The following is a 21,722-nucleotide window of genomic DNA, read 5'->3' on the forward strand; positions in this document are numbered from 1 at the left end:
CGGGCTTCATTTGCATAAGCGGGGAGCCGCCATTTTTAAAACCCCGCTGGTTCGAACCCCGTGCAGCGCAGCTACACAGGGCACGAACTAGGTAGTTCGAACTAGGCTTCCTAGTTCGAACTACCGTTACTCCTCATTTCACCTCGTGGTGTACCGGTAGTTCGGAATAGGAATCCTAGTTCGAACTACCTAGTTCGAGCCCCGTGTAGCCGCGCTGCACGGGGTTCGAACCAGCGGGGTTTTAAAAATGGCGGCTCCCCGCTTATGCAAATGAAGCCCGGGAAATTCAAATCCCGAGCTTCATTTGCAAGTGCGGTATGCCTACATTACCCCGCTAGTTCGAACTAGCGGGGTAGTGTAGACATACCCTGAGAGAGGGCTGGGGTTGTTCTCTCTTCCCAGGGCAGCCTGCGTATAGAACCCCTCATCCCCAACCCCACACCAACACAATGATTTAAATGAAGAAAAACAAACATTATTTCAGTTAAGGACCTGAGCAATTTGGGGTAAATCCTCTAGTAATAAATAAGCACAAAATAATAATAAGAGATGGAAAGGAGGAAAGCTCAAATGGAAGAGGGATCGGAAAAAGAAATGGGAATGGGAGTGATGAAATGAGGTAAAGAAAGGAAGGAGGGAGGGATGAGACGAAGATTTGGAAAAACTTGTAAAATAAAGGAGTGGCACTTTTCCAAATCACAATGTAATGGTCTCTCAAGTTTAAAGGCATGAAACTTGACTTGTTTTTAAAAATGGCAGTCGGTGGATATCTTGAGGAACATACCCTTCATTATATTAGAGCAGATTTTGACACCTTTACTGATGAGAAGTGCTTCACGGGACAGATATTCCCATCTTCTTCTTGGGCAGAAAGGAGTTCATATTCTGTATGAATAGGGTATTAGAATCAGACCTATAATGTGCTTATGAAGCCTTTGAGGTCAGGCTGCAGAATGTATAAAACATGCCAGTGAAGTTTCTAGCACCTGTCCCAACAACTGGCACTGAAGTACTGCAGCAATCCTGGCCCAGAACCCTCCACTTCCCCCACAAGCTGTGAGTAAAAACCTTATAAACCTGCATAAAACTGAAAATAACACTGCACTGTTATGAATTCTAGAGCCTGTTGAAATATCATGGAATGGTGGGCAATTGGTCCTGGGTAGGCAAAATTCACAGAATCACACACTACTTTTGGTGAGCACAGGAAAACGTGGAATTACACCCTTTCCACTTCTAGTCAAAGCTGCTGAGCTCAAGCAACATTCCTTGAGATAAAGGCTACGAAAATAAGCACACATTAGCCTCATAACATACAAATAACTACAGAAAATCCATAAAAGAATATAAAGTACCAGAAAGGTAAATGGCTTTATCAACCATGAACTCCTCTGCAAAACGAATGTGACAAAAATTCTTCTTGCTTTTCCGAATTGCTGTAATATCTCCACACTGCTCAAAGACTTCCTGAATGATTTCCTCAGTAGCATTTTCTGGTAAACCCCCAACAAACACAGTCTTGCACCCAGGAGGTCTCTCTCTTGTGGAAGGTGGTGGAAGATCTAAATCAAAACAAAAATCACACTAGAACACAAAGCTTTGACTGTGGATACATTCATCCCAATTATCCCCACAATCAATTTTTAACAAAAATTATGATGAATAGCAATTTATTTGGGAGGAGACTGGAATCAGTGAAAATTAAATAATTTAGGGATTGGCCAAAACTGGGTCCCTAAATAGGCACTTTTCCCAATTTTGGTTGATGGTTTCAGAGTCAAATTTCTGCCATTATAATTTGCTGTCTAGGTCTGATCCAGAACCCAAATGGGTCTATTTTCCTGCCCCGATTCAGCTGAAATCCCCCAAGAAAAGTCTGTGATGTTTTGGATCAGAGGAACCTTAAGGGCTGATATGATCTCAGAAACAAACATTAAGTTCCTGTGCAAATCTGATTTCAGTATGAACTCAGACACTTTGACTCATCTCTAATTTTTTACAATACACCCACCCCAATTGATGAGTAATGAAAATCAGGCCACATTTGTTTAGGTGCCTGTATATGGACACAGGAGCCTAACTTCAGGCACTCAGGCTTAATGATGTTACCCAGTCTTAATATAATTTAATTTCTCCTTTGTAATACAGACACACAGCAAACAGCAAAAAACAGAGTGGGAAACACAATGAAATGACAACATGATGAAAACCCTCTTCCAGAGTGGTTATCTATTTTGTCTTGTTGCCAGATAATAGAACAGAGGCCAGAGCAAGGGAAGGATAACCTAACAGCACACAGAGTACTCATTGGCTGTGAACCACCAGAGGATGAAGTGACTTAAAAAAAATCATCATTTACATTTAAATGAGCAAGTTTACATTTTTGGAGGCTGTATGAAAGGTAGGGTATACTTTGTCAGAATGTTTTCACCTTGTTCATATGTAGATTACTAGAGCACTTTTGAAAATACCAGTTACAAGCCAACATCGATTAACATGAATTAGTTATTTGGCACTGAAATACGATGAGTGAGGTTAGTTTTTTAATTGTTTTTGACACTCAGCCTGTTTGCTTAAATAATGGGCTAGGGACAGTACAAACGCAGAGCAAAATTCTGTTTGCTTTGCATTCTTTTTTTGTCCCCCCGTGATGCTGGTGAAAGGTGTTAACTGACAGGCCTAGGAACGGAAGTCCGCTGATTCTGCCTTGCCTGTATGCAGATGTTCAGTGGGAAGAGTCTGTCTTTCATTTCCACAGTCCATGCAAGGGCCAGAATGAACTCCAGACCCTGCACTAAGGGTGCATAGGGACTGTTTCCTGGGGTGCACATGGTGCTCTAAAACGGCAAGGAGATGGAGAGGGCATGAAGATCTGCCCTTTCTACATGTTAAGCCCCAGAATTGGCAACCAGCTTGACTATTCCAAATCCCACAACATTAGGCCTGTATCCTGGGAAGTCCCAAAGCACTCTGGGGGCCACTCAGCTTATCACCACCTGCATCATTTACTAGTCAACAGGCAATCTGCAGTCTACCCCAGAAGAGGTGCACTATGTGTGATGGTAGTACAAGTTTCCCTGTATTTCCTTAGCCACACACCTTACCCACAAGTGAGAGGGAACAAGTCTAGTGGGTGAGGCAATTGATGATTCCTCATTTTCATTCTCACATGCATCTCTCTTCTTTTACCAGTGGTACCCCATTTGTGGTGCTGTTTTGTGATGTGGACACACAATCATGGGATCTAGACTAAGAGTACAACATTCTGCACACAAAGTCAGTGAACAGCCTTCAAATAATACCAATTTTCCATCTTTGCTGACTTGGTCTGGATTTGAATTAGTGACATAGAAATGAAAAAGAAATACAGAGGGAAATGTCTTATTAAAACTAAGTGAGACATCCAGTCTCTTTCAGCTCTGTTAAATCGATCCAGTGTCTTTTGGTACAAAACATATTCCTATTTTTGTTCTTGTATTTGTAAAGATGAATAAACACGCTCAACATTCTACCATCCTGCATACATGCAACACTTAAATACAATTTGGTTGGAAACATTACAGATATTAGTGCACATCCAAAAATGATTAACTTTAATATATCAGTTCTATTTCTTCTATTGCATACACACTACTGTGGGTTCTTTTAGTGTTTTCTTTGTAAACACATTCAAATATTGTTCAGCAACTAGAAACATTTCATGCAAAATATTAAGAAAACATGATTGCCAAGCATTCTTTCATCAGATCCACTTACTTGGGTTTGGAGGGAAGAGTGTACAGCTTTTGCAGTGAATTATTTCTTTGACTACAGGCACATCTGTTGGTGGAGGCGGCGGCACTAACCCCATGCCTGGTATCATAGGGTTAATTGGAGTTATTCCAGTCATCATGCTGAGGCCTGGATCAAAGCCTGGTACACAGATTGAATCTGTAAATATAGCACATAAGATCTTGGCTTATAAATCTCGAAATTACTTCTTGTTTCTATTTTCCTGCACTGACCGTTTTGCTCCAGGCTTTTTTCTGGGTATCACTGTATGAAGAAAAGGCAGAAAAAGGCTGCATTTCAACTAGCCAGCCCCTTTGAAAACAAATTAGAACTATGCATAAATGAGGAAATGTCATATAATTTAAAATATGAATATGACTGAGTGCAACATAGTACATTAATGTGTAAAACTGTGCACCATGAGGCTCTGTTATTATCCGGAATGCAATTTTATGTTTTATAATGCCACTATGTTGTTTACACTGCCTTCTGACCCAGAATGTGGGAAGAATATCATTTAACACCGTCGATATGCTCTCTATCTCTAATTGTCAGTTCTAACAAAACTTAGTCTTCTCACATAAGTGACCTTGATTTATGAACACCATAGAAAAAGCTCGACTTCTAAGTATGTTTTATATAAGTCTGGTCTGACAAGAATTTCAAACGTTTTTTCTTGGAACTAAAGTTGCCACTGCACCTATTAAGTTCTTGTTTGAAGCTGAGAATGAACTCATTCTCAAATGGCAGTTAGGTGACTTAGTAAATTATCTTAAACACACTTATTTTTAAATGCGTATTTATAGACCACTTAACTAAATTAATGTGAAATTATATTTGGCTTTCATGCACCCCTCTCCATATTTCTCTTTGCCAGACCTTACATACATATTGTTTAAATACAAAACTGAGTTGAATTTTATAGCACCAGAGTTGTGGCATCCTGAATTCATATGAGTAGATGTTTTAAATGAACATGAAGTCAATTTTTTTTTAATTCTCATTTGTTAGAAACATGCTTTTTGGGTTTTTGAGGCACAATAAATAAAACATTCTGAGACAGAGATCTCTTTGTTGGCACAACACTACTGCTATTTGATGTCATTGATTATTTAAAAGAAAAGTGAGTTACTTGGGTTTTCCACAGGTTTTCTGCAGAGCTTTCTAGGTAGCAACTGCAAAGTATTTAATGATGCATGCAAAGTCAGGAGTTAGTTCAGCAGCTTGGGAGTTTGTTTTGAACAAGAGAGAAACAAGTATTTTTTTAAAGGGCACAAATTGGCAAATTTGAACACAAGTTTGCTCTGAGGCAGCATGATAACTGCTCCACAGATAGACCCCAGAGCCTGGAACTCTCCAATTGTAACTCTTGGTCTGGCATTGATAGGGTGTGACTTTGGGCAAGTGTACTAACTTCTCTGCAGTTCAGTTTCTGCAGTTGTAAAAGAAGTATAATAATCCTTACTTACCTGCAAAGATTAACCCACGTGTTCAGCATTTATAGGTGTCAAGCATGCTACGGGTGCTAAATATGATCACTGTATTTGCAAAAACATCAGCAATCCTCTCCTACTAAATTCACATAACAAAAACCAAACTGCTCTGTCTGAGAACCGCTATGTCAGTAGAAATAATCTCTAGCGCCACCACACACTCCGATTACACTATGTTCTGCTTTCAAGCCATTCTGTTTCATCGCAAGTGCGCAGCAAGCAAGAATTTGCTCTAGGCTTATTGAAGATGAGTGTTAATGAAAACTCTTGATATTACATTACTTTTTTCTAATAAGTGGGCTTATGAAAAAGGATTTGCTCTGGGTGTGATTTGTTTCCTTTTTTCAATATAGCGATATATGCACTGCTTACAGATTATGCTTTGAAACTTCACGGCTGCCATTTATTTCATGGGAGACTGTGGTTGTCATATTGAACATTCATGTTTCAGGAGTGCTATGAGATAAACTCAGAGGTGAAGGGGTAGGATGCAATTCACAGACATCCTCAGCCTATACTAATTTTCTTACTCTCCTTTTTAAAAGTCACACAGCTGACAATCATAGTAGGCCATAATCTTCCACAAGCAGCGTGCAGTGAAGGAAACCCGTCCTCACAACTTGCCACCAGATGTGCAAGGACAGCTCCAACCCAAACAAAAAGGAACACTGCACAGTACTGAATGTGAAACGTTCTGTCACGTCACACCCAGAAATATGGAACCATACGTGGCATCCGTAGCAGAGCCATTACATTCTGAAACAGGGTTGCAGCAGGAGGAAATGAGCAAAATGAAGAGAATGCAAAATTCTCCGTGCTGCTTATGCACCTCTCAGAGGTTTTCTAGAAAGTAAAAAATACTGCCAACAGGCCCAGAGCCAAGGTGGAGGGGCAGAGCAGATCTGCACCCCCGGGAGGTGGAGATCCTCAAATAGAAGGGGCAGGGCTGAAGGCAGTCAGCCCTTAGTGCGGCCCAGAGTGTGGGGCTGGGCCCTTCCCCCCAGTCCTCAGCCCCACGGAGTGGCAGAATGGCATTCAAAGGCGTATCTGACCCCTTTGAAATGTCAGGTATCTGTGCAATTGCCCACTGCCATCTCCCAACCCCGCCTTGGTGGGCCTGCTACCATCTGGCTGTACTCATGTAGGGTTTATAGAGGACACATGGGGCCAGTATTGCTGTGATAGACTTCAACATGCCCTGGCATCTCTGTCCCCCAATGGGTGCATGTGATGAGACAGAGGCATAGTCAAGAACAGTGGGGCCGACAGCCTCGCCAGGTCCCCCTGGGCAAGATGGAGGGCAGCTGCTCTGTGTCCCTAGAAGGTGCATGGCTTCAGGTGGAGGGGGTGGATCTGAGGCTAGGCAGACAGCAGTGTTCCCTCTAAGCTGCAGAGACACAGCTTCACAGGTGATTCATCAGCCCCACCCAGGCAGTCAGTTCCCTGCTCAGAGCCCTGAGCCTCTGACTGGGCGGGGCTGATTAATCACCTGTGAAGCTGTGGTGCCCGGCATCTTAGAGGGAACACTGCCTGAGAGCAACACTCCTCCCGCAGGCAGCCCTCCAGCAATGATTTAAAGGGCCTGAGGCTCTGGCTGTAGCAGTGGCTGGAAGCTTTGGGTCTTTTTGTATTGCTGGGTCCTGGGACAGCTTCCCTCTTTGCTTCCCCTCCCCCCTCGGTGGTGGGCCTGGTCAGGAGCTCCTGAATTCTTATTTCACTTCTCACAGAGCTTGATCCAAAGATCAATGAAGTGAATGACAGACTTGGGTTAATTTCAGTGAGCTTTGGATCAGGCCCACAATGATTTCTCTGTGGCTTTGGGCAAGTCATTTAACTTCTGAGGTTCAGCTTCCCTAGCTGTTAAATTGACAATGAAAAGCCTGCATGCCTCACAGGGGTTTTGTGAGGATGCATTAGATATGTCTTTAAAGTACACAGAGGAAGAAAAACATTATATGAAAGCTAGCAGTAATTATTATGGATTGCAGTGCTGCAAACATTTCCCAACCATGATATTTGCATAGATTTGACTGTGAACTAGGGTTTTATAGCCAATCCCCCTGCAATTTCCAACAAAGAAATTCAGTGGACATGCCATAACACAAAACAATGTGCTGTGCTTGTGTTTCACGAGTACAGCAATGACAAATAGGTGGTTTATATTTCTTTTCTAGTTGTCTTTATTTCACTAGAGATTGTGAACAACTTGCAGATATATCAAGTTAATGATTTATTCACAAAATGGGGACCTGGCATTTCCTTTTCTTTTTGGAAGTTCTACTTTGGCTGGCCAGGACTAGACCAGGCCTGTTCAACAGATACACAGTGTCTCTTTCTCACATGTGCTGCAGTATCTCTTTGGTCACAGTAACAGAAGGTTAGGTTTTGATATTCTGTTTCCTATTGGATTAAGGGTCACCCTACTGATCTGTCTATTATCAGACAGGATTTTTTTCTTCTTCTGTTTAACATTTTGTTTTACTCCCACCAGTCAGATTACTAGAAATTAGACCTTTTCAATTAACGAATAATCAAGGACAGCATTATGGATATAATGAGTTCTTCAAAGTACTTCCACCTTACAGCATCTCCTCCATCTTTCCTGGATTCAGTTTCAGCTAGATGGTCTTCCTATAGCGGTTGATCTTGAGTAGGCTCTTGGATAGTTTGATGGTGTTTGCAGCTAATGATAAGATGACAGCCACCACCTTCGAAAACTCCAGGGGTGAGGGGCTTGGGGCTGTAAATCGAGTGCCCAAGTTGATTCTGTGGGTGCAGATTGAAAGGGATGAATGAAGTGATCTAAGCCCTGTGTCACTTCTGCCATAGCTCTGATGGGATTCAGCACCATTGCAGAGGAGTCCAGCAATAAAAATTTTGAGCTATAACCCTTGAAGAGGGGCACGAAGAGATCCTCTATTAGTGTTGCCAATGTGGTCTGTTTCATATCCTAGCATGATACCCATTTTGGCTAGATCCGGGACACTACAGTGGAGATAGGATTGAACCTTACTGAGCTTCATGATTAGCTTATTCAGGCTTTAGAAGCAGACATACACACAATGGTAAAGAAAATAAGAAAGAACCTAGAACATGTATCTGTTTTAGCAGATGTATTTTGATACATAATTATCCAGATATTACAGTCATGAGCATGCTACACATATACAAATTATACATATCACACATATATGGATATTACACATCCAAAGGGCCAAGATCATTGTTTAGGGTTTTATTATTTTATATCTATGTTAAAAGGGGTATCGATAGTCATACAGAGATACAAATATTTGCTGAATAGTTGAAACTATAATAGTCAATACTAACAATGTAATATAAATATAACAATGTGAATTACAGAATTAGGATGATATATATTAAATACATCCATAACATTACTAAGTCAAGTTAAGAATGTGTAAACACATTGGCTATGTCTACATTGCGTTTTCTTGTGCAAGAACGTATGCAAATGAGGTGTGGTGATGAATATAGTCACACCTCATTTGCATACTTAATGAGCTGCCATTTTTTGTGCAAGTAGCTTTTGCGCAAGAAGGAGCAGTCCACACTGCTCCTTCTTGTGCAAAAACCCCTTGTTCAAGAGCCATTCTGCCACTTATTTTCAGGCAGAGCAGTTCTTGCGGAAAAGCCGCTGGCACAAAAATGGTGTCTCATTAAGTATGCAAATGAGACACATTGATATTCATCGCCGTGCCTCATTTGCATATGTTCTTGCGCAAGAAAGTGCAATGTAGACATAGCCATTATGTTTAACTTTGAACCCAAGTGAACGTTGTAGATAGGCATTGAATACTATCACGTCCGGGTCCACTTGCACAGTGTTGGTTTAGTAGGTGTCCTGAACAGTAATATTTTCAGGTCCATGTTCAACCTATGGATAGCAAAACTAGAATAACTTCCTGATTCATCTAATAAGTGGTCTGCAAGACAGAACAATGAAAACTTTTGAAGAACAAACAGAAGACGTATATTAAAAACGGAGTTTAAAAAGAGAGAAGAGAAATGTTCTTCCCACACACTTAAAGCAGCTCTGAGAAGCTTGCTTTTTCACTGAGATGCAAAGACAAAATCCGAACCTGTTAAATTTCGGCACTGAAAAAAGGAGCAGAAAGATTAAACCTTTCTGAAAGTACTTCTCTCTAAAATGATGCAATCCCTTTTGTTAGCGCAACTGCTGGGGTGTGAATAACTCAATTTTCTCATTTTGTGCTCCTTTCTGTCTTTTCCAGTGCTTGCTGTCCAAGAGGTCTTCAGCTCTGCCATGTTAAATTGTTGCTTTAATAACAGAGGCTCACAATTCTGCCATCTTTGATTCTGGGGGAAGTTCTCTCACATGCAACATTCTGCCACTTCTCTTCTGCTTGTTGTTACCATGCTGTGCTGAAGCCAGTTATGTATTTGCTTAATAAGGGCGTCTGAAGAATGTAACTGTGTTCTTCTGTTGTTAATACTTAGCCACCTGATATGACGTTTATTTGGCTTGCTCCTGCCAACTGCCTCTCTGGTATTATATGACAGCTGCTAAGATATATATTTCTTTAATTAATAAGAGCACTGATTTGTACCAACACTATATTTTCTGTGTATCTGCATGACTGGAGAGGTTCTTACCTTGAGTGAGTTTGTGCCTGCAGTACTTTGATATGCTGTCCTTGCATGCATGTCAGTGGTGAAAACAATTAAATAGCTTTTTCTGTTGTCCTAAAATGATGAGCAACCCAATTAGGGAAGAGGCGACTGATGCTCCCATCAATGGGAATGACAATTTTACATCTAGGAAAATATTCTACATTTGCTTTAGTAGAAAGAAAAAAACAAATATCCAGATCCAACAGTTCAGTTGCCTAACAACATACACTGTGAGGCTATGTCTACATGGTAGCATTATTCTGGAATAAATAGCATTATTCCAAAATAACATAGTCCATGTCTACACAGCAAGTAGTTATTTTGACATTATGTCAAAATAATGTTGAGCTGAAGGACTTCTTACTCCAACTCCTGTAACCCTCATTGTGTGAGGAGTAAGGGATGTCAGAGGAAGAATGGTGATAGAAATGTAGCCGTGTTAGTCTGGTGTAGCTGAAACAAAATACAGGACTATGTAGCACTTTAAAGACTAACAAGATGGTTTATTAGATGATGAGCTTTCGTGGGACAGACCCACTTCCTCAGATCAAATAATGGAAGAAAATAGTCACAACCATATATACCAAAGGATACAATTAAAAAAAAATGCACACACATGAAAAGGACAAATCACATTACAGAACAGAAGGGGGATGTGGGGAGGGGGGAAGGAAGGTGAATGCCAGTGAGTTAATGATATTAGAGGTGGGGAAGGGGAGATGTCTGTGAGTTAATAGTATTAGAGGTGATAATTGGGGAAGCTATCTTTGTAATGGGTAAGATAGTTGGAGTCTTTGTTAATTCCCCTGCGGAGAGTGTCGAATTTTAGCATGAATGCCAGTTCAGAGGATTCCCTTTCAAGTGCAGATTTGAATGTCTTCTGAAGTAGGATGCAGGTTAGCAGGTCATTCAGACAGTGTCCTTTCTGGTTGAAATGACAAGCAACTGTTTTTTCTTTGTGATCCTGTCTAATGTCTGTTTTGTGGGCATTGATTCTTTGGCGAAGTGTCTGAGACGTTTGTCCAATGTACATAGCAGATGGACACTTTTGGCACATGATAGCATAGATTATATTTCTGGAGGCGCAGGAATATGTATTCTAGATCAAGTTGCATAGCTTATTTCAGCTTTAGCCCTGCTGCGTAGACGTGCCCTGGGTTATTAGCAGGACTGAGGAAGCCGTTAGTATTAAATGCAATGGGACATGCACAGACTTCACCTCCCAACCTATGATACCACTACTTCAAAAAGCTCATTGCATTAATGCTTTTGCAATAAAAAAGGGGGTTGTTTCTCATAAGAAAGGAAGTTCTGGAACTAAGAAATCTGATAATACAATGCAGCTAATATTGTTGTTTATTCTGAAAATTAACACTGAATCAAATTCTGAAAGTGAAAAGTGGAGTTACCCTGGAAAAGGCAAGTCAAATGCTATGTGTGCTGCGGCTCACGTAACAACAGATATCAGCGGTGCAAGTCAGTGTGTGATAATGGTGGAGAATCTTAGATTCATTTCCTTTTAGCACTGAACTAGAAGCTTTATTAGAATAAGAAAAGCTGTATTATTCCTAAAGCTTTTTTGCAGCTATTTCACTGTAGGGCTCCTTCTCAAAACTCCCTCCTGTCGCCTTTCCTATAGTCTGACCTTGTCTCAGTCCCCAGTTTTCTATTTAAGCAAGTCAACATGAAATTTACCACCACTTATAGATCCACTGGTTTCTATGCACCCACATCTTGCCCTCTTTTGGCTTTGAGGAGGGTTTTAACTCACTTGGATTATCAAACCCCAGGTGCAGTAGTAGGATTCTAATGAGAATGTTTAAGGCTTTTCTCAACAGGACTATCTCCATTCACTAACAAAAGGCTATGACTGCCCTTGAGTGATGTGGTAATTGTTGTAACCAGGTCACTTCATTCCAGGTTCTTGGTGTGCAACTGTATTCTATTATAACAAAGCGGATTTTCCAATATATTTCCTCATCTAATTTTTAATTGGTATGGGGTTTCCTGGTAAACTTCCAGAGGCATTCCAATTAATAGAGAAAAAAGCCTTATAACTCTTCAATTTGGTATCTCTCAGCCTCACATCCATAAAGCAGAACATCTCAGGAAAAAGATTTCTCTCTAAGGTTGGCCACACGGCTCTTATCTGTCAATGGATAATCAACTGTACTAGGCTTGCCTGGTGATTGACGTGGGACTTGCCCTATACTTCATCATGAGGTCTTTTCACTGTAAAATTCTCTTAGCAAACTGTACTTGCTCCACCAGTCAATTCCCCAATGGGAACTGGAAATAAAACGCCTTAAGCTTAGAATTTTATAGTTGGCAAATTGCAGCCCATTGTCAGTAACTACTATTTCTTCCAGTATTCTCAAATAAGAACAAATATCTTTTAACTTTTCTTTTAACAAACAGTCAATGGTTACCAGGCTTTTCTCCATCCAATACCAGGGCCATCTTTTTCTAAGGTAATTTGGGCAATGTTGGGGGTATGAGAGTTTCTAAGAATTGTGTCTTGTTCTGTGTCTTTGCAAATTCGTCTTCTTCTACTGTTCACAAAATATATCAAGCCTCACAAGCTTGAAACATGTACTCTCCAGGAAAGATGAGAAACTTATGAGTGCATGGCTGATCGTGGAAGAGACATTAGGTTATATGGTAGTTTTTGTTAATTGATTTTGTCTATATCCACTTTTGTCACTTGCAAAATACAAATGAAAATGGTACTTCAGAAAAAAATTAATTCTCAGTCTTGTAGAAACTCCACAACAAAGTGCAATCATCCCAAAGCTTTGGATACCTTTGCTGTATATTTCAAAACACAAAAACATCTGTTTTGGAAAGTAAAGATTTTAAACTGTATTAGCAAGAAGAGTTGAAACAAAAAACAAACAAACAAACCCAACAGGAGTATGGCTTTCTTCTTTACAATGCATAGTCAATGGTGACAACATTCTTAAAGCACTTCAGGAAGTGTCCTTGCTTGTGTGACATGCTTAGCACAATGACTCAATCTTTCAGCTCAGGTGTTTCTGGAAGGTGAATGGCAAGAATGGAATGTGATTGCAATTGTCAAAAATATTGTGGATCTTTTCCTCTCAGGCATTTGACATCTTGTTTAACTGACATGAAAACAAAAAGCAGATCAAAACCCTCAGACTACCTATCCAGGGTACGTCTATTTGCTGTAACACTTTATTAAACATAAAACATTATGCGTGAGATTTTACTTAAAAACTCCCCGTAGCACAACTAAACTATCCTCTCTTCAATTGAATTTAGTTTCAGTAGGACCCTACAACAAATTACACTGGTCTACAATTTTTTAGAAGTTGTCTGCTTCAGAGATAAAATGTGCTATTTATTATGTATTTTGATGTGCTGAATTCAAATATGACAATTAAAACAACTGATTGGCTACTGTTTCCAAGATATTTAAGTTTTTACATTTTACGTCTATGTATATTGTGTAGATAATAGAGTTTTAATCATAAATTGTAAACCTAGGTCTTTTCATGTGTTTATGGTTGCTTTACATGATAATATTTCACCTATCCTGTTTATGTAACACTTTAAAAATCAGCAAAAGGGTTATATAAATAAAATTTATTACGAAACAAAAGGCAAAAAACTATTATGTACATAGTTTAGTCCTATTCAGTGTCTACTCGGCGCTTCTTGGCTCGTCTCTTGTATTCATTAAATGGAGCATCTCTTGTCACTGTCCAGCAATAATCTGCAAGCATTGATGGGCTCCATTTGCCCTGATAGTGTTTCTCCATTGTTGCAATGTCCTGGTGAAATCGCTCGCTGTGCTCGTCGCTCACTGTTCCACAGTTTGGTGGAAAAAAATCTAGATGAGAGTGCAAAAAATGTATCTTTAGTGACATGTTGCAAACCAAGGCTTTTGTATGCCTTGAGGAGGTTTTCCACCAACAACCTGTAGTTGTCTGCCTTGTTGTTTCCGAGAAAATTTATTGCCACTAACTGGAAGGCTTTCCATGCCGTCTTTTCCTTGCCATGCAGTGCATGGTCAAAGGCATCATCCCAAAGAAGTTCATGAATCTGAGGACTAACAAAGACACCTTCCTTTATCTTAGCTTCACTTAACCTTGGAAATTTTCCACTGAGGTACTTGAAAGCTGCTTGTGTTTTGTCCATGGCCTTGAAAAAGTTCTTCACCAGACCCAGCTTGATGCGTAAGGGTGGTAACAAAATCTTCCTTGATTCAACAAGTGGTGGATGCTGAACACTTCTCCCAGGCTCCAATGACTGTCGGAGTGGCCAATCTATCTTGATGTAGTGGGAATCTCTTGCACGACTATCCCATTCGCAGAGAAAACAGCAGTACTTTGTGTATCCAGTCTGCAGACCAAGCAAGACAGCAACAACCTTCAAATCGCCACAAAGCTGCCACTGATGTTGGTCATAGTTTATGCACCTCAAAAGTTGTTGCATGTTGTCATAGGTTTCCTTCATATGGACTGCATGACCAACTGGAATTGATGGCAAAACATTGCCATTATGCAGCAAAACAGCTTTAAGACTCGTTTTCGATGAATCAATGAACAGTCTCCACTCATCTGGATCGTGAACGATGTTGAGGGCTGCCATCACACCATCGATGTTGCAGGCTACAAGATCACCTTCCATGAAGAAGAATGGGACAAGATCCTTTTGACGGTCACGGAACATGGAAACCCTAACATCACCTGCCAGGAGATTCCACTGCTGTAGTCTGGAGCCCAACAGCTCTGCCTTACTCTTGGGTAGTTCGAAATTCCTGACAAGGTCATTCAGTTCACCTTGTGTTACGAGGTGTGATTCAGAGGAGGAGGATGGGAGAAAATTTCGGTCCTGTGACATTGATGGTTCAGGACCAGAAGTTTCATCCTCTTCCTCTTCCTTGTCTGACTCAAGTGAGAATGATTCTGGTGCATCAGGAACCGGCAGTCCTTCTCCGTGGGGTACTGGGCGTATAGCTGATGGAATGTTTGGATAATGCACAGTCCACTTTTTCTTCTTTGACACACCTTTCCCAACTGGAGGCACCATGCAGAAGTAACAATTGCTGGTATGATCTGTTGGTTCTCTCCAAATCATTAGCATTGCAAAAGGCATAGATTTCCTTTTCCTGTTCAACCACTGGCGAAGATTTGTTGCACAAGTGTTGCAGCATATGCGTGGGGCCCACCTCTTGTCCTGATCTCCAATTTTGCAGCCAAAATAAAGGTGATAGGCTTTCTTAACCATAGTGGTTATACTGCACTTTTGTGATGCAAAAGTCACTTCACCACAAACATAACAGAAGTTATCTGCACTGTTCACACAAGTACGAGGCATCTCTGCTCACTTTGGCTAAACAGAAATGTGTCCCTTTGCAAAATCAAACACTGACAAATAAGAGAGCACGACACTATGATTTCTAGAGCTGATATAGGGCAATTTGTTCAGCGGAGTGATGTAAGCTTCGTTATGATTGCATCATCATTGACTTATAGGAATAACATGATGCAATTCATATCATGTATGACGCAATACCAGCTTCAGATTGCATCATTCATTGTTTTGCCTAAAAAGCAAGTACTGTCCAAACCCAGTCATAGATTTATTCATAGATCCAGTCAAAGATGTATTTTAGTCATTTCTGGTTTAAATTGAGATCCCTTCCCTTTATAACTCACTTATCCTCCGCCATTCCCAAGTCAAGGGTGGTATATACTGACCCAATAGCATATCTTGAAAACTAGAGCCAATCAACAATTTTAAGCATCATTTTCATTCTCAGTGACCCAGAATTAGTAAAGTTTGACTACATTTATTTAGTATTTTGGCTGTAGAGCAGTGTTATATATCTTCAACCTCTTTAAGACTGCAGGATGTGGCGTATATTTTGCATCCATTTCTTAAAGTTACACGTTACCACTTTTGAACCTTCTTGAACATTTTTACAAGAATAACACGTCAATAGCTTAAGTGTATATGAAGCACAAAAATGATAACTGCCCACACTTTGGATAAGAGGAGGTTTGACTAGCTGCAGGGTGATGCCACATTATGTCAAATGATCAAATTTACCAGTTTGCTAGATTAGCGGGGCTTTGATTCAAATCTTGTATCTCCCATGCTGCCTGAGAGAAGATATACATGTAACATGGCACAGGAAGAGCAAAAAAGCAACTGTCATGTAAAGTTCTTATTTAAACTCAGACATAACACTTTTAATTTCCACTTTCTTGCTACATAGTGCTGCTCAGTGGTGGCAATACAGCAACTGGATGCACAACTTGCAAATACTGACCTCTACACAGCACAGACTGATTCCATGGAAACTTGGCAGCAGGCTAGATAAATAATTTCTTTCCTGGTGTGCTGCCACCTCGTGTAGAACTCTACTGTAAAGCTCTTCCTATCCCCTCCATCTAGAAGAAGATTCAATGAAGTAGGCTGCTCCCACTCTGTTTCTTAAAGGAGATTTAAGCAGGTATAGACAAAGAAACCCAAAAAACTTTCCTTATCTGTGGTAAATAGAGAACTTCTTCAATATCCAATACTTTCAAGGGTTTTCCAATTTTTGCTAAAGATTCACCATGGACTTTTCTTCAACACCACATTTACCTAACGTTCAGGAGTACTGGAACAAGAAAAGTCAAGCTCCTGAACTTCAAGTCTTGAAACCCTGCAACTTCAACCATCTGTTGGTGAACAATGACATCCTTTCTCTCATGAAGCTCCTCCTACTTTACAATCCATGTGTAGTAAACCTTACGTCAACCAGTATTGGCTTAGCTCCTGACTCAAAATTCTCCATCAAGAATGGGATTCTCATTTTGGATCTATATGCACAATAGGGAACCATGCCTAGCAATACTATGGCTATTCCAGGATTTACCCCTGACTAGCAGATTCAGCTACTGGAAAAAGAAGAAGCTGCTCTTTCAATATTTCTGATGGCCAAAAGTACATTTGTATTGAGTCCTACATCGACTATTATGAGGTCTGAGCTCAAATGAAGCCATCATATACCAAACACTGTGCTAATTTCATTGCTAATTTAATCTCAGCCCGTTATCCAGCTCCATGGACTTTATTGTTGACCTCTTCAATTCTCCAGGATGCATAGTGGCATTAGGTGTTGTTGACCTGTTTAAAAATATGTCTCATTTCATGCCATGACTTAAAATTCCTACTGTGGAAATAAGGGTGTGTCTAGACTACAGGGTTTTGTCGACAAAAGTGGACTTTTGTCGACAAAACTATACCTGTGTCTATATTAACGCTGAGTTCTGTTGACATAACGTCGACAGGACTCGGCAGTTTTGTTGACGGCGGTAAGCCTGGATACAGAGTTCTGTCGACAGAAGGCGTTATTGCATCTACACTGTCCTTTGCGTCTACACTCTCATGTCGACAAAGCGGTATGTTCCTGTCCCTGCTGCTACAGCACCAGACATATTTAAACCCTGTTCTTGGTTCCTGGTTGTTGTCCCTAGCCCACTGATTAGGCCTGACTACTGCTGCTTCAACCATTAGGCATGACCATCCACTTCTCATTGTCTGACAAAATGTGAATTTAAGATGGAAAATGCAGCACTTGACGAAGGAGGAACCTACTACAGTTGTCAGTTTTTCACTGCTGACAGCTCCACATGTAAGAAATTTGATTCAGACAGAAACCAACTGATCAGTTTTTCTCTGCAATCTGCTGCTTTTCCATATGCAAATCCTTGTTGTTGTGATTGCTGAAATCTACAAGGGTGAAAACTAAAAGGGGGGAGGGGGAAGAGGAAACTATGGCAGAAAAAAAGCTGGAAGAAAAAAAAGGAGGCAATGGAAAAGAAGAGAAGATGAAAAAGAAACACAAAAGTAGAGGAGGCAAAGATAACTAAAAAAAGATGAAGAGGAGAAGCCAGTGCCTGGAAAGCTTTGTGATGTTTTTGGCAATGCATTCTGATATGTGTGTCTCTCTGTGTGTGTACTTTGCACTTTACAAAATGTACACTTACAAAAGCAATGTGCTTCTCCCTCTCCATGAGATATACTCACTGGAAGTTATAGAGTTAGCCAAAGATTCAATCTGAAACCAATAATAAAACTACAAAGTGAATACATAATCACACTTGAATTCTCATTCAAAACTCCAAATCCTATATTTAAAATAGGGAAGTAGATTAAATATAAAATTTAATATAAAACAGTGATTATAAGATGCAAAATGGATTTATTTATCTCCTGGCTTTCAGCAGTCTTTTTGGATTCACTGCACACTACTCCCAGAACAAATCTCTACCCATCTTTCTGCCAGCTGATTCCATTTCTCTGGTGTTGGCCTCCTCTCAGTCTTCACCTCCAAACTGATTCCATTTGGGGACTAGTCTTCCTGCTGGCTCATATTCAATATTTTGTTGTATATCAGTCCCATTTTTAGCCACTTCCTCCATAAATCTTACTTGCACATCTTCCTTGCCTCTATTTTGCAGTTGATTTTCTCTGTTAAATATTTTGTAATATTGGGTATTAAAGATGCTATCTAAAAATAAAATCCTGTGGATCTGTTAGTTTTGCATAGCAGCAACCTCTCTCAACTTTAGTGTTGTTCTGCTAGTATTTTGCATGGTTTCCCCTTTTACAAACAAATGAGAATAACGTGAGCTGTTCAGCTTCCAGATGTTAGCATTGCCTTGTTTCACAGCTGGCAGAAATGTGGAATTAATCCTTTCCTTAATCTAAAGATATTTGGTTTGATGCTTTCTGAACCCACTCACTAACCAAAAGTTCTCTTGGCCACTCTATTGTTAATCAAAATCACTCAGACTTTGGACTGTATGAAATTTTTATATTGCAGTTATTAAGGCTGCCTCCATTACAGATGGACTGTGCTAACTTCTGTTTCAGTCTGTGAAACCCATTTTCTTTATATATCTGGAGTAGGAATACAAGGAGATTCCCCAGCTTTTAATATTCCCATTTTAGGGAGCTATATTGAGAGATTCAGTGGGGGAGAGAGGGAAAGTTCTCTTCCAGGCTTCATCCACAAACTAACCTAAAAGTGGCAACTCCTCTCTGTAGATTGACCAGATCCTCATAATAATTCCTTCCTGCATTCTCTGCATGCAGAGACACCATCTGAAACAGGAATTCTCTGGGGAAGTTCTATGCCTGAGTTATAAAGTACAGGCAGTCCCCGGGTTACGCGGATCCGACTTATGTCGGATCCATTCTTACAAACGGGGCTTTTCCTGCCCCAGAGGACGTGGGCAGCGGGACCGCCCAGACGTGCTGCAGTCCCGCCACCCAGGTCCTCCGCGGCTTTGCTCTGCGTCTCCCTGGTCTGCTGGGGACCCCCCCCCCCCCCAGTAGACCAGGGAGACGCGGAGCAAAGCCGCGGAGGACGCGGGCGGCGGGACCGCGGCGCGTCTCGGTCCCACCGCCCGCGTCTCCCTGGTCTGCTCGGGGGGGAGGGGACGCAGCTAGTGCGCCCCCCCCCCAGCAGACCAGGCTTTTCTCGCGGACGCCTGGGGCAGAGCAGCTGGGGTGCTGCCGTTTAGTCCCGCAGCGCCGAGGAGCGGCGCTACTGGACCAACCCAGCAGCACCCCAGCTGCTCTGCCCCAGGCGTCCCGAAGTCAGCCGCTGCTGAAACTGACCAGCAGCTGACTACAGGAAGCCCGAAGCAGAGTTGCTTTGCCCCGGGCTTCCTAGAATCAGCCGCTGATCTGTTTCAGCAGCAGCTGACTTGGGGACGCCTGGGGTAGAGCAGCTGGGGTGCTGCTGGAGTGGTCCCCACAGCGCCGAGGTGCAGCACTGCGGGGACCTACCCGGCAGTGCCCCAGCTGCTCTGTCCCAGGCGTCCAGATTCAGCTGCTGTTGAAACTGATCAGTGGCTGATTCCAGGAAGCCCGGGGCAGAGAAACTCTGCTTCGGGCTTCCTGTAGTCAGCCGCTGGTCAGTTTCAGCAGCGGCTGAATCTAGACGCCAGTTCTGACTTACATACAAATTCAACTTAAGAACAAACCTACAGTCCCTATCTTGTACGTAACCCGGGGATTGCCTGTAGTTCAGACTAGAAGATCATAGTGATCTCTTTTAACTTGAGACCTATGAATTTCTGCCTCCTCAGCAGTGGAACATGGTTGACATTGAAACCACCATTATTAGGTTCCAGAGCAGTGATTGGCAGTGACGGCTTGGGAGTAGTCTGCATGAGGGGTCCAGTGAGCCACAAGATTGAAATCAGGTATGCGCACTAACCATGACCAATGTTCCCTCCTAATCTTTTCCTGCCACGCGCCAAATTAATTTTGGTATATCGAGGCATCTCCTGTGTACTACTAGGAGAAATACAAACCTAGCTGTGGGCGCTCTGCTAAACAGCTAGGTGGCACTGGGTTCAGCAGGGTGGCACTGGGCTCTCTCCTGAGTGACCTCACAAGCATAGCTTAGAATGCCCTTAAAATGCTCTAACTCTAGTGGGCCTACAATTGAGTCTCGGTGTGCAGCTGGCAGATTGGCTGGCTACTCTGGTTTCTACATCCTCTGAAGACCCCCAGATGGTAGCTCAAGGGCTTTCTGCTAACTTTATGCTGCAGCAGCTGTGCCAAAGGAGTGGCACTGAGGTAAAAAATCTAATCCCAATTCTCTAATCTTCATGGTTTTTACAGAAAGCTTTCAAATTGTGACCCAAATGTAACTGGTGGAGCCATATCTGGCTGGCTGTCCAGATAACCTGAAATAATAACTCTGAGAAGTCTAAATTACCTTTATTCATTTCAGTTAGGGACAAGGACAGAGAACTGGGGATAAACAACTGGATCCCTGATGCCCCCCTTCTCCCCTCAAGAAAACCTCACAGCAGAAGAAAATCTAAGCTTTGATATTTAATAAAAAGCTGAAAATCTGCAGCGTAAAAGCCTCATCCAGGAATAGCACGTATGGAGATACACTTACCAACCCATCTGGACTGCAGCCTACAGCCCTTATGTGCACTAAAAAAACCTGTGTCAGCAACAGCAACTTCAGCAAGAGAACTAGAGATGCTAAAGAAAATGTTAATTTCAAAGTCAACCAAAAAATCCCTTAGAACTGTTATAGAAAAAGATTCTGCCTCATCGAGTAGTTTATTATGACAGCACACACAGCATTTATTGTACAACAAACACACAATTCATTTTATTCTTTACAAAGAAAACTAAAAAGCTGATAAATGCTTATAAGAGAAAGAAAGGATCTCTTTGAGACGGCTTATGTTTAGATGACTCCAATGGTATTTAAAATGAAGACACTGTACTTGGTTACCTTTCAGAAAAAAAGGCACATTTTCACCTTAAAAAATCTTGAAATCGTTCCTGAAAAACAATAGTTAATTATTCAGCATAACAGAGGAAAGATCTGTCTTATTTGAAAAGAAATCAGAGGCCTTTTTAAGTGGACAACATACTATAGGAAGGAGAGTGAGATACTGTTTGTTCAAAATTAGTTTAACTTCTCTATCAATTAGGGCAGAATCTAGGCTTGCCTCTTTATATAATACCCATATTTTAATTTAGACTGACTCGGTACAAAATTGGAATCTTAGAATGTTTGCCGCTAGAAAAGTTCCTTTGCAATTTTTGGCATAGATCTATTTGTTAATATTTCAGAGCAGTAAACGAAAAGGAATAATAATTTCACACACACAACCTCCAAAAATCTCCCAGATCCTATCATTCAAAACTAAATTAGTCATTCTTGCTGCTGGTAATTTACTATCAGAATTTTTAACATGTGACTTACTTTGACAGTGCTTTCAACAAAGATGAAGA

The 21,722-nt window shown here is 41.2% G+C and overlaps 1 protein-coding gene across 12 annotated transcripts in view; it reads right to left on the minus strand.

The window, feature by feature from the left end:
• Nucleotides 1-21,722, minus strand: part of ENOX1 (ecto-NOX disulfide-thiol exchanger 1) — a 549,328-nt gene that overhangs the window by 148,486 nt on the left and 379,120 nt on the right. For all 12 annotated transcript variants that reach the window (XM_075918965.2, XM_089775466.1, XM_014574205.4 and 9 more), the window contains 2 exons: nucleotides 3,757-3,930; nucleotides 1,356-1,562 (listed from right to left, as the gene is read on the minus strand). In XM_075918965.2, the coding sequence (XP_075775080.1) occupies nucleotides 1,356-1,562; nucleotides 3,757-3,930 (381 nt within the window). The remainder of the gene's footprint in view (nucleotides 1-1,355; nucleotides 1,563-3,756; nucleotides 3,931-21,722) is intronic.

The sequence above is a fragment of the Pelodiscus sinensis genome, chromosome 1 (assembly GCF_052426305.1).
Source record: "Pelodiscus sinensis isolate ZL-2025 chromosome 1, ASM5242630v1, whole genome shotgun sequence".
NCBI lineage: Eukaryota > Metazoa > Chordata > Testudines > Trionychidae > Pelodiscus > Pelodiscus sinensis.